The sequence below is a fragment of the Nomascus leucogenys genome, chromosome 24 (genome assembly GCF_006542625.1).
Source record: "Nomascus leucogenys isolate Asia chromosome 24, Asia_NLE_v1, whole genome shotgun sequence".
NCBI lineage: Eukaryota > Metazoa > Chordata > Mammalia > Primates > Hylobatidae > Nomascus > Nomascus leucogenys.
In genome coordinates, this window is record NC_044404.1 from 13,495,901 (window position 1) to 13,519,748 (window position 23,848).

Here is a 23,848-nt window from a genome sequence, read left to right on the forward strand (position 1 = left end):
TGAACCCAGGATGCAGAGCTTGCAGTGAGCTGAGAGCGTGCCACAGCACCCCAGCCTAGAGGACAGAGTGAGACTCTGTCTCAAAAAAAAAAAAAAAAAAAAGAAAATGTTTGTGTTGGCCTGGGCAGCACATATACTAAAATTGGAATGATACAGAGAAGATTAGCAGGGCCCCTGCGCAAGGATGACATGCAAATTCGTGAGACGTTCCATATTTTTCAGGAAACAACAGATGCTGGAGAGAATGTGGAGAAATTAGGCACGCTTTGACACTGTTGGTGGGAGTGTAAATTAGTTCAACCATTGTGGAAGACAGTGTGGCGATTCCTCAAGGATCTAGAACTAGAAATATCATTTGACCCAGCAATCCCATTACTGGGTATATACTCAAAGGATTATAAATCATTCCACTATAAAGACGCATGCACACTATGTTTATTTTGGCACTGTTCATAATAGCAAAGACTTGGAACCAAACCAGAAGCTCTTCAGTGATAGACTAGATAAAGAAAACATGGCACATATTCATCATTCAATACTATGCAGCCATAAAAAACGATGAGTTCAGGTCCTTCTCAGGGACATGGATGAAGCTGGAAATCATCATTCTCAGCAAACTAACACAGGAACAGAAAACCAAACACCACATGTTTTCAGTCATAAATGGGAGTTGAACAGTGAGAACACATGGACACAGGGATGGGAATATCATACACCGGGGCCTGTCCGGGTGTGGGGGTGTTGGGGAGGGATAGCATTAGGATAAATACCTAGTGTAGATGACGGTTTGATAGGTGCAGCAAACCACCATGGCATATGCATCACTATGTAACAAACCTGCATGTTCCGTACATGTATCCCAGAACTTAAAGTATATTTAAAAAATGCTTAATGTGGTTTTGAGTCTCAAATAAAATGACACCTTCAAAACTGATTTTGAAGATCAATGAATAAGAAATGCTCTCTTTTAAAAGTATTTAAATTTATAGAATTTTGGAGCTGGCAGGAAGTGCAATATTTTTAGGGATACATGATTTATTTTCTCAGAGCAGTTATAAGGTTGCAGTGAAGTTGAGCAGAAAGTAGATCATTCCCACATACTTCATGACCCCACACTAGCGTGGACTCCTGAAGGATCAACATCCTGCCCCAGCAGGGTCCATTTGCTCCAATGTATGAACCACACGAACAATCCTTATCACCCAAAGTTCATAATTAACATTAAAGGTTCACAGTTGGTGCTGTGTATTCTATGAGCTCTCATGAGTTGATGGTGACATGTATTCACTCTTATAGCATCATGCAGAGTAGCTTCAGTGCCCTAAAAAATCATCTGTTCTCTTTCTATCCTTCCCAAGGTACCCCGACTCCTGGCAACCCCTGGGCTTTTTACTGTGTCCATAGATTTGCCTTTTCCAGAATGTCATGTGGCCTTTTCATGTTGGCTTCCTTCACTTGGTTATGGGCATTTAAGCTTTTTTATGTCTTTTAGGACTTAATAATTTGCACTGTCAGGATGCGCTACAGTAAACACATCCATTTATCTGCTGAAGAACATGTTGGTCCCTATTAAGTTTTGTCTATTGCGAATGTCTTGGTTAAAAACATCCAGGTTTTAGGTTTTCTCATTTGGGTAAATGCCAAGGAGCGTGGCTGCTGGACCACGTGCCTAGGTTGTGTCTGATAATGATTTTTTTCCTTGACAATCTCATGTGGTAGACAGAGATTGTTTCTTCAAGGGTAGGGACTGTGTCTCTGTCACCCTGTGGTCCCACAGCACAGCACGGAGCCTGGCAGGTGGCTGTAAATGCTTATTGATCACATAGTGCTTAGAAATCACTTTATAGCCACTACAATGCAAATGTCGGGCAGTCGACATGAGCTGCCACCAATAATACAAACACGTTGAATATGGATGAAGTCACCCTCCTGATGCCATGGTCACTACCTGTGTGTCACGGCAGTGCCGTCATCACATGGATGAGCTTCATCTGTTTTTTACAGATTTCCCCTCATGTAATACAGGACACAGTCTTTAAACAAGGAGTCACCAGGGTTCCTGATGGCCACTGGCCTGAGTCTGTCCCCTTGGAACTGAGGTCCCTCATAACTGCACTTACCTACCACAGGCGTACCTGTAAGCACCACTAGAGGGCGAGCATCTTCACCAAACCTGATGGACCCATGGAGTCTGATCTGAATGTCTCCCTGCTAGGCAGGGGTCCTCAGAGGAATCTTCTATCGAGTCCAGATGGAGGGAACTGGAAGAGTCTCCTCAAACCCAGGACCAACAAAGAGATTCCCTCCAAGATCCCAATTAGGGAGCCAGGACAGGGACTGAGAGGGAACTGGGAAGGGAAGGCACCGTAGGTCCCAAAACCTGGAACTGATGGAGAAGGTCCCCTCCAGAGACTGTTTGGAGAGAACCAGCTGGGAAGAATTAAAGTCTCTGAGATATTCCACCTAAGAGCTGGACATCTGAATTCAGGAAGACTTACCTGAGGCCTTCCCATGGTGCCACCGAGAAGAGCTCACGGGGCTCTTGCCAGTGCAGGATGCATTGGTTCTGGAGGCATCAGGAAGAGATCAGAGGTCCCCTTTAATCCCACTTCTAACACCAGTGACGTCCACTAAAAATCGTGGGGTCTACAGATTTAGAAAAAGGGAGCGTAATTTCTTCTAAAGGTTTCCAACCTACTCGCTGGGAAATGGGCCTCCAGGCAGGACCTGAGGCAAGCGCTTGGAGGGAGGGAAGGTGACCAGGAATCTACGCTGAAGCTGTTGGCAGCCAAGTGTGCATATTCAGCAGGTTATTGGAGCAGCTATGAAAATTCACAGGGTGGGGGATGCATGCATGTATGGTCAGCAAATATACATGTCACATACATCCCAGCTTCACCTGGTGGTTGAGGCTTTACATTTAAATGCATTATAATTAGGTTCTCTACATCCAAAGGTGAAGTTGGGACATGAAGGTCCCCAATTCCTGTCTAAAGGGCCTGGGGAGTCACCTCCTACAAATCACAAAGTCCCCTCAGAGGGGGTTTATTTAACTCTATGAAAAGTGGCTTGAGGCCGAGCGCAGTGGTTCACACCTGTAATCCCGGCCTTTTGGGAGGCCGAGGCGGGCAGATCACTTGAGATCAGGAGTTGGAGACCAGCCTGACCAACATGGAGAAACACCATCTCTACTAAAAATACAAAATTACCTGGGCATGGTGGTGCACGCCTGTAATCCCAGCTACTCGGGAGGCTGAAGCAGGAGAATCGCTTGAACGCAGGAGACGGAGGTTGTGGTGAGCTGAGATCACACCACTGCACTGCAACGGGGCAACAAGAGCAAAACTCGGTCTCAAAATACATAAATAAATAGATAAATAAATAAATAAATAAATAAAATAAAGCGGCTTGTTTTCCAGCCTGACTCAGGGTGGCCCAGAGTCTTCTGATGGTGCTGGTGAGGAAGCTCAGGGAGGCTTTGGCCATTGTCCAGATCCTCAGAGAAAGGACTGCTCACCGTACAGGTTCCACTGTGGGAACAGAAACCTGCTTTTTCCCAGTGGAAGGTAAAGGGACTAGAAGTGGGGAGCAGTCTGAATCAAAAGAGAAAAGGGACCGAGAAAAGTCAGAGAGAGAACAGGGAGCAATGAGAATGAAAGCAAAGGTCAGGGATGGGTCCTTCTAAATTCTGAGCCTCTCCCTTACTTTACCTACAGGAGGTGGAAACTTCAAGTGCTGGACTTGCAGGATGTTGATGAGAATTTCTGGGCCGGATGGCCTGGAGCCTGGGCCCTGCCCTCCTCCACAGAGGCCATGAGTAAGAGGCAGACAGCAGAGGACTATCCAAGGACCGGAGAGCACCATCCTTAAAGGTGTTCATAGATGTCTGCCTCAAGGAAATACCCCGGGATGAATGCCTGAGATACCTCTTTTGGTGGGTTTACCAAAGGAGAGGTTTAGTACACCTGTGCTGTAGTAAGTTGGTGAATTATCTAACACCCATTAAATATCTCAGAAAGTCATTGAAAATAATCCACCTGAATAGTATTCAGGAGCTGGAAATTCACAACATGTCCTGGCCGTGTCTGATAAGAAAGCTTCATTGTTACCTGAAGGAGATGAAGAATCTTCGCAAACTCGTTTTCTCCACGTGCCATCATTATATGTCGGACAATGACCTCAAGGAACGGTTAGTCGCCAAATTCAGCTCTGTGTTCCTCAGGCTGGAACACCTCCAATTGCCTAAAGTAAAATTGATCACCTTCTTCAGTGGCACCTGGAACAGCTGATCAGGTGAGAAAGGATCGTGCACTTTCTCTGCAGACCACAGCACAGCCTTTTTTTGTTACAGCAAATGCTAGAAGGCATAACTTTTGTGTCAGCCAGTGGCGACGTCACAGTGTAGGGGACACCAGAATGTCAACACATTGTCCCATTCAGTGCTCCATATCCTGGAGTGGCTATCACAGGATCTCTGCAATGAGGGCAGCGGGGTCACCTGAGGTAGAGGCCAGAGAGATACATCATGTACAAGCTAGTTAGTGGGGGTTTCAGCTCTACTGGGGGTGCACGTGTGAATTTCTTGTTACAAAGTGTGTTTCAAGTTGATATGATAAAAAAGAGGTAATAGAGGAGGGTATGAAAGGAGGGACAGTTCATCAAACCTGTGCATTTCACAGTAGAAACTCTGTCCTCACCAGCTTAGTGATCACAAATGATCCTGTCTCTAATTCCCTGTCTGTGAAACATTGTTTGGAACCCCAGGAAAGGAAACTGACGTGGGAAATGTGTGCTTCTTGAATGGAGGGTGAGGGAGTAGGTGTGAGAGTAGTAAAAAGTGATAGGTGGTTTGCAGACGCAGGCATGTCAGGGAGCCCCTGCCGGCAGGTAGCCCTAGCTGATGACCCTAGACCTTGTTCAGTTGAGTTCTTTGTGCACGTCTCCCACTGGGTACCTGTGGCCCAGAGATGAACTTTTCTGCTAAAAGAAGAAGAAAAGAGGCTTTAGTGATTTTGTGGCCTTGGTGAAAGGGCCACAATGGTGGCAATGGTGAAAGGGTTGAGGCTAAACTGGGACAGCCCCTGAATGATCAGAGTCCTCATCATGCAGCAACTTGCATGTGGACCATCATCACATGATGGGAATAAACTTGTGTTTGGGTGAAGCAGACATTTCCCTTTAAGTTATTCCCCACTACCTTCATCTAACTAGTATCACTGTCCAGAACTAACTTCTTGATCTCCACAGGTGCCTCCAGAACCCCTTGGAGAACTTGGAATTAACTTGTGGCTACCTATTGGAAGAGGACGTGAAGTGTCTCTCTCAGTACCCAACCCTCGGCTACCTAAATCATCTGAATCTCAGCTATGTGCTGCTGCTCCGCATCAGTCTTGAACCCCTCGGAGCTCTGCTGGAGAAAGTTTCTGCCACTCTCGAGACCCTCGTGTTGGAGGGCTGTCAGATCCACTACTCCCAACTCCGTGCCATCCTGCCTGGCCTGAGCCGCTGCTCCCAGCTCACCACCTTCTACTTTGGCAGAAATTGCATGTCTATGGACCCCCTGAAGGACCTGCTGCGCCACACCAGTGCGCTGAGCAAGTTAAGCCTGGAGACATATCCTGCCCCTGAGGAGAGTTTGAATTCCTTGGTTCATGTCGATAGGGAGATCTTCACCCCACTTCGGGCTGAGCTGATGTGTACACTGAGGGAAGTCAGGCAGCCCAAGAGGATCTTCATTGGCCCCGCCCCCTGCCCTTCCTGTGACTCATCACCACCTGAGGAACTGGAGCTCCATCTTTGCTGCTAGGGAAGGCGTGTCCAGCAGGGTAGATACATCGAAAGTTCTCTTCCAGGCACTTGGACACTAAAATCTAGTATGTAGGTGCAAGTTATTTTTGTTTTTTCTTATTTCCTTTTTTAATAATTCTAAAATTGTATTAACATTTGAAACAGGGTTTCACTGTGCTGCCCCAGCTGGTCTGAAACCGCTGGGCACATGGGATTCTCCCGCCTTGGCCTCCTAAAGTTGTAGGATTACTGGTATGAGTGATTGTGACCAGGCCACATGCAACTTAAAGGAAGCACAGAACTCTGCTTCAGGCAGGTGTTCAGTACCAGGGAAAAAAACATAACAGCAGGGGGCAAGACTGGAGGAAAATATTGAGGTGGAGTCAATGAGACCTTACAGGACCCATGTCCTACAGAGTCAGAAAGAGAAGCTAATGTTCTACAGTGATGACAACGTTATCCCTGCAGGGATGGTCACCAAGAAATATCAGAAATGAAGAACCTCAGTGAAAACTTTCTGGTGTCCTCTGTATTTGATTGACTTGTTTTCGCGATTATACATCAGAAATCTCTAGTTATTGAGTTACTGATGGAAAACTATCGACGTACTCTGTTGTCTGTGATTGAGGTTCAGCTGTAAAACATCTAATTCCCACCCATTCTTGATCTTTGCTTTTTTTTTTTTTTTTTTAAAAACAACATCTTGCTTTGTCACCCAGGCTGCAGTGCAGTGGTCCCATCTGGGCTCACTGCAATCCTGTCCTTCAGGGCTCAAGTGATTCTCATGCCTCAGCCACTCTAGTAGCTGTGATTGCATGCAAGTGCCACCAAGCCTGCTACTTTTTGTATTTTTAGTAGAGATGGGGTTTTTCCATGTTGACCAGGCTGGTCTTTTTTTTTTTGCACACAAAACAATAAACATTTTCTAAAAGTACATACAAGCAAAAAGATGCATATCAAACATATTAGGAAGGTTGCACATGGGAAGATGGGGAATAGAAATGGGGGGTGGGAATTAAAGAAAATAAATGAGAGAGGGACTTTGTATGGAACCATGATAATAACTCAATCCTCTATTTGACAAAGAAGAAGGAGAAGGAAGAGGAAGAAAAAGAAAGTGGGATAAAGGATCAGAAAGAGAGGAAAATAGAAAAAATTAGAGTATGACTCCAGGGTAGACCTGTTTTGTTGTTGCTTGGTTGGTTGGTTGGTTTGTCAGTTGTATTTTTCATATGTTTCGCCATGTTGGCCAGGCTGGTCTCGAACTCCTAGCCTCAAGTGATCAACCCGCCTCGGCCTCCCAGAGTACTGGTACTACAGGTGTGAGCCACCACGTCCAGCCCCCACATTGCTTCTGGCCTCTGTGGTAGACCTCCCAGAAGGGGTGGCCGGGCAGAGGCGCTCCCCACATCCCAGACGGGGCGGCCAGGCAGAGGCGCTCCTCACTTCCCAGATGGGGCGGCTGGGCAGAGGCCCTCCTCACTTCCCAGACGGGGTGCCCGCCGGGCAGAGGCCTCCTCACTTCCCAGAAGGGGCGGCCGGGCAGAGGCGCTCCCACTCCCAGAAGGGGCGGCCGGCAGAGGCGCTCCTCACTTCCCAGAAGGGGCGGCCGGGCAGAGGTGCTCCTCACATCCCAGACGATGGGCGGCCATGCAGAGACGCTCCCCACCTCCCAGACGGGGCGGCCGGGCAGAGGCGCTCCTCACTTCTTCCCAGACGGGGCGGCTGGGCAGAGACGCTCCCCACCTCCCAGACGGGGCGGCGGCCAGGCAGAGGCTGCAATCCCAGCACCCTGGGAGGCCAAGGCAGGCGGCTGGGAGGCGGAGGCTGCAGCGAGCCAAGACCACGCCACCGCACTCCAGCTCGGGCGACACCGAGCACCGAGTGAGCGAGCCTCCGTCTGCAGTCCCAGCACCTCGGGAGGCCGAGGCGGGCAGACCACTCGAGGTCAGGAGCTGGAGAACGGCCTGGCCGACATGGCGAAACCGCGGCTCCAGCCAAAGGAGAAAAACCAGGGAGGGGTGGTGGCGCGCGCCGGCAATCCCAGGCAGCCCGCAGGGCAGGGCGGGAGAATCACGGGAGCTGGACGCAGGGAGTCTGCAGCGAGCCGAGTGTACTCCAGCCTGGGCCACAGAGGGAAGAAAAGAAAGAGAAAAAGAAAGAGAGAAAGAAAGAGAGGGAGAGAGAAAGAAAGAGAGGGAGAGAGAAAGAAAGAGAGGGAGAGAGGGAGGGAGGGAGGGAAGAAAGGAAGGCAGGCAGGCAGGCGGGCAGGCGGGCGGGCGGGCGGACGGGCGGGCAGGCCCGACCAGGCTGGTCTTGAGCTCCTGGCTTCCAGTGATCTGCTGACCTTGGCCTCCCAATGTGCTGGGATTACGGGTGTGCCAATGATCTCCACCCATTCTTTACTTCTCTTCAGTCATCTGTTTTTTCCTTATATTTTCGCCTGCAAGGAGCAGCTCAGTCGGGCACAAAGGGATGGGCAGAGAGGGTCCCCGAGGAGAAGATGGGCTTGAGGTGGTAGGCGGAGCTGGGGTCAAGCTACAGGGGCCTTTGCTGGGAAGCAGAAATGGCACCTAGTTCAATGACCTGGCCAGCTATGGGGCCACTGTGCCCACCCTGCTAACAGTGCCAAGTTCCTGGGTCTCGAAGGGAGATTCTGTGCTAATCCTCCTGAGGCTGCATTTCCAAGATCTGCTCCCCACAGGGGTGACCACAGAGCCTGATGTTATTAATTGCTGGGTCTGGGGGCCACGATCCACTCCTGGAGGTACCCCACCTTGGCAGGGTTGTGAGCCAGGCCTGTGCCCCATGTTCCTGAGGCAGCCAGCTGTGCCACCCATACCCTCTCATGGCTAAATGGGACCCGCTGCCAGGTCTGGAGCCTCTACAAAGCCTCAACCAAACTCCTCACTGCCTGCTGTTAGCCTGCAATATTCTTAACTAGAGTGCAGTTGGGGCTCATTAAACCAGACCCAGAAGCATTGGGTGTGTTTTTGCAGGGTTGGCCAGAGCTGCTGTGAACTTGCATCTCACCTGTCACCTCTGTGGGGAAACACAGAGAGAGGGCATAGCTGAGGCTACATACACTTTGGAGCTGATGGGAGCCTGGGACAAGAGGGGGTCCTGGCCTCCCAAGTTGGCAGGAGAGGAGCTCCAAAGGCGCAACTGAAGCTGCCCATGTCGCAGTTCCAACGAAGGTCCCCCAGTGCTCTCAAGGGCCCAGGAGGCCTCCCCTTCCCCTGCAGCATGAGGGTGTCTGCTCCCACTGTGTGGTCCCTCCTGGCACCTGCTCTAATTTTGTAGCAGGGTTGGGGTCAATCTTGTATGCTGTCACAGCCCAGGTGACTGTGTGCATGCTAGCGTTAGTGCTGATGCACCGTCCCCCTGCTGTCCTGAACACTCTGGGCTTTGGGCCCTGATGAGCATGAGAGGGAGGCTGAGAGGGGGCTGAGGACAGATCAGTGCTGGCCTTTGCATGCTCCTTGGTGCAAGTGACCTGGGCACCATGGGTGGTGGTTGAAGGCAGACAGACTCCTGGATGGGAGGACGAGGGTACCTGGTGAGGCTCTACCTTGTGACCAAGGAGGGCTGAAGCCTGTTGGCTGGACCACCAGTGCTATGGACCAGAATGTGAACATGTGGTGCCTTTTCTGTGCCTGCCAATGGCTACCTATGACCCAAGCAGCACATACTTCCTTTCCCATGATGCCCTAAAAGCCCCAGGCTAATTTTTTGTATTTTTAGTAGAGATGAGGTTTCATCATGTTGGCCAGGCTGGTCTCGACCTCCTGACCTCATGGTCGGCATGCCTTGGCCTCCCAAATTGCTGGGATTACAGGCATGAGCCACCACGCCTGGCCATTAATCATTCTTAAAATATCACATTGCATTCTTTAAAAGTTTTATATCTTTCATATACATAAATTACAACACAAACATTTATACTCAACTAGTATTTACATTATAGTAAATTGTCTTTTCTTGCTCTGTTGCCCAGGCTGGAGTGCAGTGGCACGATCTCGGCTCACTGCAACCTTCGCCTCCCAGGTTCAAGCGATTGTCCTGCCTCAGCCTCTTGAATACCTGGGATTACAGGCAAATGCCACCATGCCCAGCTAATTTTTTGTATTTTTAATAGAGACGGGATCTCACCATGTTGGCGAGGCTGGTCTCAAAATCCTGACCTGAAGTGATCTGCCTGCCTCAGCCTCCCAAAGTGCTGGGATTACAGGAGTGAGACACCATGCCTGGCCATGATAATAAATTTCATTTTATTTTATTATTATTATTTTTTTCAGACAGAGTTTCACTACTGTTGCCCAGGCTGGAGTGTAATGGCTCAATCTGAGCTCACCACAACCTCTACCTCCCACGTTCAAGCGATTCTCCTGCCTCAGCCTCCGGAGTAGCTGCAATTACAGACATGCGCCACCACGCCTGGCTCATTTTTTGTATTATAAGTAGAGAAGGGGTTTCTTCACGTTGGTCAGGCTGGTCTCAAACTCCCGACCTCAGGTGATCCGCCTGCCTCAGCCTCCCAAAGTGCTGGGATTACAGGCATGAGCCACCGTGCCTGGCTCATAATAGTAAAATTTTAAAAATACCATAAAATATAATCCTTGCAACACGAAATTACACCATCTGGTCCGATCTACCAGCAGATGGCACCCGAGATGTATGGATTGGAAATTTTGATCTTCTTAGGAATGAATCCAGTCCAGAAATGCCCACCCCGCCCCCTGCTGGCTCCTGGGGCTCTGCTGTTTGGGGGAATCGTGATGAAGTTGTGGCAGAGAGTAGAAGATGAGCCCCATTGCATGCCCTGGGTTCTTGTTGCCTCCCTGTTATCAGGAATAGGAGGTGAGATTGAAAGATGAAAAATGCTGGTCCGTCCGTCCGTCCTTCCTTCCTTCCTTCCTTCCTTCCTCTTTCTTCTTTCTTTTTCTTTTCTTCCCTCTGTGGCCCAGGCTGGAGTACACTCGGCTCACTGCAGACTCCCTGCGTCCGGCTCCCGTGATTCTCCTGCCCTGCCCTGCGGGCTGCCTGGGATTGCCGGCCCGCGCCACCACCCCTCCCTGGTTTTTCTCCTTTGGCTGGAGCCGCGGTTTCGCCATATCGGCCAGGCTGGTCTCCAGCTCCTGACCTCGAGTGGTCTGCCCGCCTCGGCCTCCCGAGGTACTGGGACTGCAGACGGAGGCTCGCTCACTCGGTGCTCGGTGTTGCCCGGGCTGGAGTGCGGTGGCGTGGTCTTGGCTCGCTGCAGCCTCCGCCTCCCAGCTGCCTGCCTTGGCCTCCCAGGGTGCTGGGATTGCAGCGTCTGCCTGGCCGCCCATCGTCTGGGTTATGAGGAGCTCCTCTGCCTGGCCGCCCCGTCTGAGAGGTGAGGAGCGCCTCTGCCCTGCCCCCACCCCGTGTAGGAAGTGAGGAACGTCTCTGCCTGGCCGCCCATCGTCTGGGATGTGAGGTCTGCCCGGCCGCCACCCCGTCTGGGAAGTGAGGAGCGCCTCTGCCCGGCCGCCCCGTCTGGGAAATGAGGAGCGCCTCTGCCCGGCCGCCCCGTCTGGGAAATGAGGAGCGCCTCTGCCCGGCCACCCCATCTGGGAAGTGAGGAGCGCCTCTGCCCGGCCGCCCGGTCTGGGAAGTGAGGAGCGCCTGTGCCCGGCCACCCCGTCTGGGAAGTGAGGAGCGCCTCTGCCCGGCCGCCCCGTCTGGGAAGAAGTGAGGAACGTCCTGCGCGGCCGCCCTTCTGGGATGTAAGGAGCGCCTCTGCCCGGCCGCCCCGTCCGGGAAGTGAGGAGGCCCTCTGCCCGACCGCCACCCCGTCTAGGAAGTGAGGAGTGCCTCTGCCTGGCCGCCCCGTCTGGGAAGAAGTGAGGAGCGCCTCTGCCTGGGCGCCCCGTCTGGGAAGAAGTGAGGAGCGCCTCTGCCCAGCCACCCATCGTCTGGGAAGTGAGGAGCGCCTCTGCCCGACCGCCCCGTCTGGGAGGTCTACCACGGAGGCCAGAAGCAATGTGGGGGCTGGACGTGGTGGCTCACGCCTGTAGTCCCAGCACTCTGGGAGGCCGAGGCGGGTTGATCACTTCAGGCTAGGAGTTCGAGACCAGTCTGGCCAACATGGCGAATCATATGAAAAATACGACCAACCAACCAACCCAGTGACAACAAAACAGGTCTACCCTGGAGTCATACTCTAATTTTTTCTATTTTCCTCCCTTTCTGATCCTTTATCCCACTTTCTTTTTTCTTCCTCTTCCTTCTTCTTCTTTGTCAAATAGAGGATTGAGTTATTATCGTTGATCCATATAAAGTGCCTCTCTCATTTATTTTCTTTAATTCCCACCCCCCATTTCTATTTCCCGTCTTCCCATGTGCAACCTTCCTAATATGTTTGATATGCATCTTTTTGTTTGTATGTGCTTTTGGAAAATGTTTTGTGTGCAAAAAAAAAAAAAAATTAAAAAAAAAAAGAAAAATGCTGGGACGTCTGCTGACAAGAGAAAAAAGAACAAGATGTATTGATCTTACTGTATGCCAGGCCCCATGCCAAGCCCTAAACATGAACCATCTTATTGGATCCTACCAGGGTTCTATAAGCTGTTGGACATCATCATCTTCATTTTACAGGAACCTGAGGCTAAGATCCCTGGCTAAGATCCCTAAGATCTTGGCTAAGATCCCTGACAGCAACACCAGCCCCTGAATCCTCAGCAGGATCCTTCACTTGGGTGCCCGTTATGCAGGCTTCCTCAGCACAGGGAAGGTCAGTTGATCGTTATCCACCCTTTGATGATGTGAGATTCCAGAACTCGCTGCACTAGTCTCTTCCTTGATAGGGGAAGAGGGGAGGTGTTATGAGAAAATCTCTCATTGATCTGACCTAGCTCCCCAAAAAGATGTAACTTTTTAAATGTCAGATGGAAATATTTAAAAAGTGTTACATGCCTGTATAGTTTTAGTATTTTAGTTAAAGGGAAAGTGTCTGTCTTTACTGGCTACAACCAGTTTAATTCAAGAAGGGCTGCTAGTCATCAGGGGAACAAGCAAGTGTTGGTGCTGCCCAGAGCCTCCAGCTAATACACAATACGGACATCCCCTTCCAGGGCAATGGGAAGAGAGTGGCTCCTTGTGCAGTGAAGATGACGTCCACCAACTAAGGCTTCTGGAACCATGTGGAGACTCACAAGGAGTGGCCGGCTCTCAGCATCTGGCTAGAAGTGAAAGACCCTGAGAAGAAGGTGCTTTCCGTGTGGATTGGCTCACTGTTCCTGCCCACTAATGTTCCAGGCCCTTGGTGTCCACCTAGTGTGTATTAACCCACTGAACGGCCACAGAAACTAACAAGGAATTAACAGACATCTAAAGAAGTGAAGAACTGGAGGCCAAGCATGGTGGCCCACGCCTATACTCCCTGCATTTTGGGAGGCCAAGGCAGGAGAATCACAAGCTCAGGAGTTCCAGATCAGGCTGGGCAAGACAGTGAGGCCTTGTCTCTACTAAAAAAAAGTATCCAGGTGTGGTGGCTCACACACCTGTAGTCCTAGCTACTCAAGAGGGCTGAGGTGGGAGGATCGCTTGAACCCAGGAAATTGAGGCTGCGGTGACCTATGATTGTACCACTGCACTCTAGCCTGGGTGACAGAATGAGACCTTTAAAAAAAACAACAACAAAAAAAGCCTGACACAGTGGCTCACACCTGTAATCCCAGCACTTTGGTAGGCCTACTTGCCTAGATCACCCAAAGTCAGGAGTTTGAGACTAGCCTGACCAACATAGTGAGGAAACCCTGTCTGTACTGAACACACAAAAATTAGCTGGGCATGGTGGTGCGTGCCTGTAATCCCAGCTACTTGGGAGGCTGAGGCAGGAGAATCATTTAAACCCCAGGTGGTGGTTGCAGTCAGCCGAGATGGCACCATTGCACTCCAAACTCCAGCCTGGGCAACAAGAGTGAAACTCTGTCTCAAATAAAAGAATGGGAGGAAACTGATTAAAATAACCAAATTTCATTTAAATGCCTTGATTTTCTTGGGCTGCATCTTAGTGATTGGACAACTCAGTGCCTTTTGTTTTTTCCATCAATAACTGAAGATTCCTGAGGCTTAAACTGGAAAACAGGTTATTTGATAATAGAGGACACCAGACAGTTTCCACTCAGTTTCCCTTTATTTCTGTTTCTTTACAACCATCTATGCGAGAGTAACTCCCTCATGCATTCTCAAGTCTGAATTCCACCCTAGACATTCCCATTCCCATTTTCGACTGTATAGGACACAGGTCCCCAAAGTCCCTTTGAATCCAGATCAACATTTCCCCCAAGTCCGGCCCCTGCTTGATCACCTTTCCTTTCCCACTTTCAGAGCCCATGTCTGAAACGATGGGTTCTGTGCTCCTTTTTTAGGATGTACCTAAGACGTAGGCTTTAGTTTCCAAGTGTCCAGAAGAAAGCGTTTGACATATCCATCCAAATAGGCAGGTATTCGACAGTAGCATTGATCTGCCTCCAGGTCATAAAATGACCTGTTGCCGCATCGAGGGCAGTAGTTAGTGCGGAACAAGATCCTCTTGGGGTGCCTTAAGTCCCTCACTCTCTTCACCAGCTCAGCCCTAAGTTGGGCAAATCTGCTCCAGCAGAGAGTACCACCAGCGTCATAACTCTCCCGCGGGGCAGGATACAGCTGCAGGCGTAAGTTGTTGAGTCTGATTGTGTGGCACAGCAGGTTGTCCAGGGTGGCCATGGAGATGGGATTTCCACAGAAGCTGAAGGTGGTGAGCTCACAGCAGCGGCTCAGGGCAGGCAGGATGGCGTTGACTTGGGAGTCTACGATGCCACAGTCATCTAAATCCAGGTATTCAAGGGTGGCTGCAACTTTTTCTAGGAGAACTTGGAGAGGCACAAGACTGAAATTGGCCAGTCGGATGCCCCTCAGATCCAGGGTCTTTAGTTGACTGACGCTCGGGCACTGGGATAGATGCCTCAAGTCTGATTCCAAAAGCACACAGTTAGTTATTGCGAGGATCTTTAAAGAGGTCTTCAGACAGCTGGGGAGAGAGAATAAGAAGTGAATTCTGGGGAATCATAAGGGTGAGTGGAGGGTGGTGGGGAATGGCTTCAAGGTGATGGACGGAGACCATTTTTGCCCAAGCCCAGGGTCATTCCGATGGCCTGATGGTCAACACTTAGGATGATGCATGAAGAAGAGCTTTGCCACTAAGGTCAATTCCACTTTAGGCCCCGTGCAGTAACTCACATCTGTAATCCCAGAAGTTTGGGAGGCTGAGACTGGTGGATTACTTGAGATCAGGAGTTTGAGACCAGCCTGGCAATCCTGACAAAACCTCCTCTCTACTAAAAATGCAAAAATTAGTCAGGTGTGGTGGTGGGCACCTGCAATTCCAGCTACTTGTGAGGCTGAAGCAGGAGAATTGCTTGAACCCAGGAGGTGTAGGTTGCAGTGAGCAGAGATCATGCCACTACACTCCAGCCTGGGTGACAGAGTGAGACTCTGTATTAACAAAAAAAAAAGAGAAAAAATTACTCCATTTGAGGCTGAGTCATTTCACCATCATCTATAGGAATGGATCAAGTTCACAGAATCCCTACAGCTCCCTTTCCTCATCTGTCAGGCAGAAAACCACATCTCTGGGCCACAGGAGCCCAGTGGAGATGCAGGCACAAGGGACAAATCCAAGCAGGATCCTGCAACATCAGCTGGGGTGGGCAGACTGCAGGCGTCCCTGACAAGCCTGTATCATCAGCAAACTTTCTATCACTTTCACCATTCTTTGTGCCTGCTCCCTGACCCTGTTTCAGAATCATGCATTACCTAGGTATTTAATTTACCTGGAGCTCAAAACAACGTTTTACAACAGGGAATTAGAGATGGGATCATTCATGATCACCAAACTGTGGGGCACAAAGCTGATTTTCTGAAATGTGCAGGTTTGCTGAGCATTCCCTTCTTCAGTGCCCACTTCACTTTCCTACTTCCCATCATCTTGTTAAAAATTATCTTGTTGGCTGGGCGCAGTGGCTCACGCCTATAATCCCAGCACTTTGGGAGTCCTAGGTGGGTGGAAAACCTGAAGTCAGGAGTTCAAGAATAACCTGGCCAACATGGTGAAACCCTGTCTCTACTTAAAATATAAAAATTAGCCAGGTGTGGTGGCCCACGCTTGTAATCCCAGGTACGCGGGAGACTGCGCAGCAGAATCGCTTGAACCTGGGAGGCAGAAGTTGCAGCGAGCTGAGATGTCACAACTGCACTCTAGCCTGGACGATCAAAGTGAAAATCCATCTTGGAAAAAAAAATTATCTTGTTTGTTTTTACTTTTATTTATTCATTTCTGACAGGGGTCTTGGTATGTTACCCAGACTGGTGTTAAACTCCTAGGCTCAAACTATCCTCTTGCCTCAGACTCCCGGTGCTAGGATTACAGGCATGAGCCACCATCCCTGGCCTAGTTTTCATCATCTTAACTTAGACATACATCCTCAGGAAGAATTCACAAAGGCACCCTCACTAGATCTGAATCTCCCAGTAGCTAGCTTCCTAGCATGGCAGCCTCTTTATAGCATCTCCCCTAGCTGATCCCTCTGCCTCTATTGAGATGGTTGCATGATACATATTTTAGGACAGGGCTGCCAACAGGACAATGCATGGACATGCTAGTATCCCCTTCACTGTTACATCCTCATAGGCTGGCTCGCAGTAGATGCCCACTAGCATTTACTGTAACAGGCTCTGCTGTGGTTTGCGGAGAAAGCTCACCACCCCCCCCTCACCTCAGCAGCTGGTCCAGGTGGCCTTCGAGGAAAGAAACAGAGTTCATAGAAAGCTTTTGGAGGTAGCGCAGCTTGAGGAACTGAGTGGTGAATTGGGTAACAATCTGCTTCTTCTGCTCTGGGGAAGTGTAGCGAGAGACATCCATGTGGGAGAGAACGAGCTCCTGAAGATTCTTCATCTGGCCCAGGTATGGGGTAAACTGTGTCAGGATGGGCAGTGCCCACTTGCAATTCACTTCCGCCTCCTGGATACAGTCTAGGTTCACCATTTTCAGGATGCTTCTGACATTGTGGAAGGGCGTTCCCAACATTCTCAGCTTCTTACAGCACAGGTGTAGTAAATCTTTCCTCTGCTTGACCCACAGAAGGAGGTAGGTGAGGTATTCATCCAGAGTCCTGTTCTTGAGCCAAAGGTCTATGATCACAGTCAAGGGCTGCTGTCCTCTCATCCTTGGACAGTCCTGCACTGGTTTTCTGTTCCTCATGGCAATGGGGAAGCACCCATGGGCCATGGCTTCAGACCAAACCATCCAGAAGTTGTCAGAGACATCCTGTAAATCCAGCACTTGAAGTTTCCACCTCCTGTGGGAAAATAGAGGTGAGACTGAGAAATTAAGGACTCATTTCTGAACTTAAACTCCACATCCTGGATAGCAGCTCCTCCCCTCCCTGCTTCCTGTCCCTCTCTCTGACTTTTCTCCACCCTGTTTTCCCCTTGCATCCTGCCCACTTCCACAGTTTTTTTTTTTTTTTGAGACCAAGTCTCCCTCTGTCGCCCAGGCTGGAGTGCAGTGGTGTGATGTCAGCTCACTGCAACCTCCACTTCCCGGGTTCAAACGATTCTCCTGCCTCTACCTCGCAAGCAGCTGGGATTACAGGAGCCCACCACCATGCCCAGCTCATTTTTGTATTTTTAGTAGAGTTGGGGTTTACCATGTTGGACGGACTGGTCTCAAACTCTTGACCTCAGCCTCCCAATGTGCTGGGATTACATTGTGAGCCACTGTGCCCGGCCCAGTTCTCACTTTTCATGGTGTCTTTCAGTGCCATTAGAGGAGAATTCCTGTTACCTTGCGTGGTGAGCAGTGCTTTCCCTGAGGAGCTGGGGAATGGCCAAGGCCTCTCAGCTTCCTCACCACCACCATCCTCCCTTGCGCCTCCTCACTTCTCATGAGCCAGCTGTTCCTTCTGTTGGACACTTGGGCCCTCCCCACCAGCCCACCTGGGCCACCTCACCTGGGACGAACCCCGTGGGTAAGCAGTGCATCAAGCCCATCGAGCACAGCGTGGAAGGTGTCCAGGCAAGGCATCTTCATCAGAGGCCTCAGAGGGAGGCGGCAGAAAGGCCAGGCCTGCACCATCAGCCTCAGGGACTCATAGCGTCTCCTGTTGAAGGCCTCCAGGAACAGTGGGGGGAAAAGTTCCGTGGGCAGCTCCTCCAGGGTGGAGATGGCCAAGGCCTGGTCCCTCAGCAGGCTCCGCCCTGCCAGCTCCAGGAGTCTGGGTGGAGTACGGATGCTCATCTTCATGAATCTGCAAGGAAAACTTCCAGAGGACAAACCCAGAGAAAAGGCATCACTCTCAGGCCAAGCCCATCAATCTCATCTTCACTCAGGGCCAAAGTCACGGCTCTGGCAATGGTGAAAGAGTCCTCAGTTTACTCCAATTCTACACTGTACTCAGTGGCCATTAAGCCAGCATTCTGCCTCTGCTGCATCAGCATGAGGGTCTCCCAAGCAGTGAGGAGGCAGGGCCACCACTAGCGCTTCCTTTCTATCCAGTGCTCATCCAGTGACTAGTGAGTATGGAGGAACCTGAAAGCTAATCCTTCCCACCGTTGGGGGAAATTACTAATTACTCAAGGTTCTAAAACAATGGGGATGGGAATGTCACACGCCTACATGCCTACATTCTCAGTTCCTACAAATAAGCTGGTTGGGAACATTCATGGGGCATCCCTAGAATAGGTTCTATTTGTTTTATTTTCATTATTTAAGCTTTCTTTCCCTTTCTATCTCTTTCTTCTTTCCTTCTTTCCCTCTCTCCCTCCCTTGTTTCCCTCTCTCCCTCCCTTGTTTCTTTCTTTCCCCCTCTTTCTCCCTTCTTTCTTTCTTGTCTTCTTTCCCTCCCTCCCTTCTCTCATTCTCTCTCTCTCTTTCTCTCTGTCTCTCTCTCTCTTTCTGACAGGATCTTGCTCTGTCACCCAGCCTGGAGTGCAGTGGTGGGATCTCAGCTCAGTGCAGCCTTGACCTCCCAGGCTCAAAGGATTCTTCCTCCTCAGCCTCCCAAGTAGCTGGGACCACAGTTATGCATCACCACACCCAACTAATCTTTTATTTTTTGACTTTTCGTAAAGACAGTGTATTTTGCTATGTTGTCCAAGCTGATCTTGAATTCCCAGTCTCAAGCAATCCACCCACCTCGGCCTCCCAAAGTACTGGGATTATAGGTGTGAGCCTCTGCCCCAGCCTCATTATTGAAAATTTCAGTGAGAAGCTTTGAAACCTATGTGACACTGTTACCCATCATTTGCAAGATAGATGCTTCCAATGCACACCTCTTACACATATTAAAAATGAACCACTTTGGCTGGTTGCAGTGACTCACACCTGTAATCCCAGCATTTAGGGAGGCTGAGGCTGGTGGATCATCTGAGATCAGGAGTTCAAGACAAGCCTGGCCAACATGGTAAAACCCGACATCTACTAAGACAGGAAAAATTAGCCAGATGCAGTGGTCTGTGCCTGTAGTCCAAGCTACTAGGGAGGCTGAGGCAGGAGGATCACTTGAACCCAGGAGGCAGAAGTTGCAGTGAGCTGAGATTATAGCACCGCACTCCAGCCTGGGAAATAGGCTAGATTCAAAAGACAGACAGAGAGAGAACTACATTTCCTTAGACTTCTTAATCTACCCAGTTAAACCTGATTGGATTTTTGGCTTTCTTCCAGATTAACTAATCGAATTAGATATTCATCCATCAAAATGAAAGATTTAGGGATAGGGTGAAAGTCCGGGACTCAATCACTGATTCCCTCCACAAACATGGAGTTTGACTAATATGTGCCCTTCATAGTCCTGAGTGTGAGATAGGGAAGGGTTGAATCTCTTCCTGATATTAGACAGAAAGGAAAAAAACTTGCAAGTATCTTTGCTGAGGGATCCTTGGCCACCTCAAATTTATCCAAATATTTCAGAGTTAAAAGAGTTTTACAAAGACAGAGATGACAGTCCCTAAGAAAACACAATAGAAATCTTCATGTATCCAATGATCACCTGGGTGGCATAATTTGTTTTGGTGTTGAGGGAGCTGAGTCTCACTTCGTCGCCCAGGCTGGAGTGCAGTGGCGCCATCTTGGCTCACTGTTACCTCTGCCTCCGAGATTCAAGCAATTCTCATGCTTCAGCCCTCCATGTAGCTGGGATTACAGGCATGCACCTCCACACCCATGTCTCCATTTGGGTGGAAGAGGATGGGATTGGTGTAAAATTAAGGTTAAAGATCCTTTTTGGTTAAGATTTTGTTTTTGGCCGCGCGCAGTGGCTCACGCTTGTAATCCCAGCACTTTGGGAGGCCGAGGCGAGTGGATCACGAGGTCAGGAGATCGAGACCACGATGAAACCCCGTCTCTACTAAAAATATAAAAAATTAGCCGGGCGTGGTGGCGGGCGCGGTGGCGGGCGCCTGTAGTCTCGGCTACTCGGAGAGGCTGAGGCAGGAGAATGGCGTGAACGCGGGAGGCGGAGCTTGCAGTGAGCCGAGATTGCGCCACTGAACTCCAGCCTGGGCGACAGAGCGAGACTCTGTCTCAAAAAAAAAAAAGATTTTGTTTTTGTTTTTTGGACAGGGTCTCTCTCTTTTGCCCAGGCTGGAGTACAGCAGTGGTGTGAGCATGGCTCACTGCAGCCTCAATCTTCTGGGCTCAAGTCATTCTCCCACACCAGCCAACCAAATAGCTGGGACTACAGATCCATGCCACCATGCTCGGCTAATTAAAAAAAAAAAAAAATGTAGAGGCCGAGCACCAGTGGCTCACGGCTGTAATCCCAGCACTTTGGGCGGCCAAGGCAGGTGGATCGCTTGAGGTCAGGTGTTCGAGACCAACCTGGACAGCATGGTGAAACCCCCCCTCTACTAAAAATACAAAAATTAGCCAGACATTGTTTCAGATGGCTGTGATACCAGCTTCTGAGGATGGAGACTGAGGCATGAGAATTGCTTGAACCCGGGAGGTAAAGGTTGCAGTGAGTTGAGATCGTGCCAACGCACTCCAGTCTGGGAAACACAGCGAGACTCCATCCCTGTCCTCAAAAAAAAAAAAAAAAAGTTGTGTAGAGGAGGGTTTTTGTCATGTCGCCCAGGTTGGTCTCAAACTCCTGGGCTGAAATGATCCTCCCACTTTGTCCTCCCAAAGTGTTGGGGTTAAAGGCATGACTCACTGCTCCCTTCAAGAATTTTGAAATGACATCAACCAAAGCACAATCAACTTTTTTTGAAATAAAGACAGAACTGCATTTAAAGGAAAAAATTCAAAGCTTCAAATTGTTCATATGAAAAAAGAAAAAGGACAGGATATAGCTCTGTGCCATGGTAGGCTGCACGGTCAACATCCCAGACCGGCTGTCTGTAGTCAGATGGGAGTGTCCTTCCAGAAATTAGTGACTTACCAGATCTGGATGTAGTTTAGAAGGTGCTCAGACCTCAGGAAGAAACAAGCAGGAACTCCAGGCTTGAAGACGTTGGGTCTCTCCTGTGGGTCTTTAGAAGCTTTTATTGACCTTCTAATCACAACTCCCACCCACACCCCTCCACATATCCGCTGCTAGCTTCCAATCAAAGAGCGATATCTGATTGCATTTCTGAAGCTCCACCCAGTTAATCCTGATTAGGTTTTTGGCTCTCTGCAGACTAATGGATTGAACCAAATGAATTTCATTTCATCTTTTTTTTTTTTTTTCACACGGTCTCCTTCTCTGTTAAGTTTACCATATATTTTGTTGCCACAGAAGATGAGTAACTTGGTTTTATGGACAGGAAGGGTGAAAAGGATCCCATTCCTCAACAGCTGGGGGTAGTATGAAGGTCATTGTTATTCTTTGTCATATCTGCACCTGCATATTGCCTGTGAAAACCTGAAGGTCTCATTGGGCAGGCTGAAAAATTAGCCACCAGTGGAAGGTCTTAGCATTGGCTTACATCCTGTCCCTGAGTAAAGAATCTGGTAGTGAGTTCATGAGTGCTTCAAACTCTACAAGTACTGATGAAGGCTTCACCCGCTGACAGTGAGAAGGACACTGATTTGATTCTGATCATGAAGTCTTGCTGGTCGTCTTGCAAGAAAAATGTTTCAGCCTGTTATGTTGTCATCTAAAGCCAATGATTGTAACCCCTGTCTTGCACCTTCCAATGGGAAAAACAAAAACAAAATCTCAACTCTATTTGAGCCTTGCCAGGTCAATAAAACAAAAGAAAATTAAAAAAAAAAATTGATAGAAGGAGTCCCATTCCCTTCTTTCAACCTCTCTTACAAAAGCATTACAACTTGTAACAGACTTTGGAAAACACTCACTTTGTCAGTGTGTGTCTTCCAGGTTGATCTTCACATTTAGCTTCCAATAAAGCTTTATTTAATTATTTCTACCTCAGTGGCCTTAACTTCTATTGATACCAGGTTGCATGGTAATGGATTGCATTGGGGAGGGAACAAAAAATATTTCTATGAGTTTTATAAAGTAATCTTTGCATGCACTCTGCGTTGAAGAATAATAGGTTCCTCTCCAAATATGTCCTGAGTATTGATGCATCCAATAAATAAAACCATTATGTATTTCATATAGTAGAGCTATAGATGCATTCTATTTGCCTCTAGAGTTTCCAATGAACCAATGTCTAGTTTCAGTAAATTCTCTGATTATATGGCAGAGGGTAACATGGTCATGTTCTGATTCTATGTCTATGTCGATACCTATAGCATTCCAGTCTTCATAAGGTGTGTCAAACCAAAGAGTTTGATTCTAGTGGGAATCTGGGACACTACCTAGATTAGACCCAGTTTCACTAATGTTTTTTATGCATAGAATAAAATACCAGTAATGAAATCAATAGTAGTCATAGGCCACCCATTTGCACCTATAGCTTCTTCTCAGTGCCAAGTCATTTAATTAGAAATGTTAACCAACCTTCCAAAGGAAGAATAACAAATCTTATCGTGAAGTTAGCATCCTCAATTTCTACCCAACTGTTTATGAGAGCATGTTCTACTATTTAGCTGTGCTCCTTCCCTTTCATGTAAATGACTCCATAGCCAGCAATTGCTTTGGTTAGTGAGAGTGGCTGCATTTTGAACAGGAGACCTTAGAAAGTGTTTGGTTTGAGTGGAGAAAGTACCTAACAACATAAAATATAGGTCTGAGCATTTTGTTTTAATACAAAACAAAAGCAAGTCTCAGTCAATGGAAGAAGATCAAATGGAGTCTTGTTCCATTGTCTTGGAAAACTGTCTACCATGTGATGATGTCTGCTTCTTTTCAAGGCTTTTCCTTGGTTATCCTTAATTTTAAGTCACCTGGTACGGTCCCATCCAATGCCAGTCATGGGCAGATTCCCCTTGGTATCATTTCTAAAGGACGCAATCTCAAAATGCTAGGGCATGAAGGTCTAAGCATCACTGAAAGCCTCCTTCACCTACTGGAAAGTCTTTGAAATACTGCATCAAGGTCTTGCAGTATTGAGTCATGTTGTTACTGAACGATGGGCTTACTGTCCTAAGTGCATAGAAGTCCTTTGAGAAAAGAAAAAAAGATTAGGCTGGGCAAGGTGGCTCAAGCCTATAATTCCAGCACTTCAGGAGGCTGAGGCGGGGAGATCACGAGGTCAGGGGTTCGAGATCAACCTGGTCAACATGATGAAACCCCGTTTCTGCTAAAAATACAAAAATTAGCTGGGTGTGGTGGTGTGTGCCTGTAATCCCAGCTACTCAGGAGTCTGAGTCAGGAAAATCTCTTGAATCTGGGACGCAGATGCTGCAGTGAGCTGACATAGCACCACTGTACTGCAGCCTGAGCGATACAGACTGTGTCTCAAAAAAAATTATTAATAATAATTCAGTTTTCTTTGTTAGTTTAGCTAATTTTAGCTTCAAGATACCATTTGTTCACTCAACCTTTGTAGAATACCAAGGATAATGAAGTTAATGGTAGTGCCATTGGATCTGTAAAATCTTATCTGTGTGATCACCTGTCTAGTGAAGTGCGTTCTCCTACCATGGGAGATTTCTCCA

General features: G+C 48.7%; 2 protein-coding genes and 1 non-coding gene across 3 annotated transcripts; 2 read left to right on the top strand and 1 right to left on the bottom strand.

The window, feature by feature from the left end:
* The first annotated feature begins 112 nt into the window (after window positions 1-112).
* Window positions 113-219, top strand: LOC115833079. The gene has a single exon (XR_004028530.1). It is a non-coding gene; the product is annotated as a U6 spliceosomal RNA (small nuclear RNA).
* A 4,419-nt stretch (window positions 220-4,638) lies between these two features.
* On the top strand, window positions 4,639-5,806 carry LOC115833027 (PRAME family member 1-like). The gene is made up of 2 exons (XM_030805643.1): window positions 4,639-4,778; window positions 5,248-5,806. Exons 1-2 carry the CDS (start codon window positions 4,639-4,641, stop codon window positions 5,804-5,806), a joined length of 699 nt encoding a protein of 232 aa, XP_030661503.1.
* Window positions 5,807-13,933: 8,127 nt separating this feature from the next.
* Window positions 13,934-21,308, bottom strand: LOC115833010 (PRAME family member 9/15-like). Its single transcript, XM_030805481.1, has 4 exons — window positions 21,237-21,308; window positions 17,808-18,116; window positions 16,572-17,153; window positions 13,934-14,827 (listed from the first exon to the last, which is right to left on the bottom strand). Exons 2-4 carry the CDS (start codon window positions 18,098-18,100, stop codon window positions 14,194-14,196), a joined length of 1,509 nt encoding a protein of 502 aa, XP_030661341.1. The 5' UTR covers window positions 18,101-18,116; window positions 21,237-21,308; the 3' UTR covers window positions 13,934-14,193.
* Between the last annotated feature and the right edge of the window lie 2,540 nt (window positions 21,309-23,848).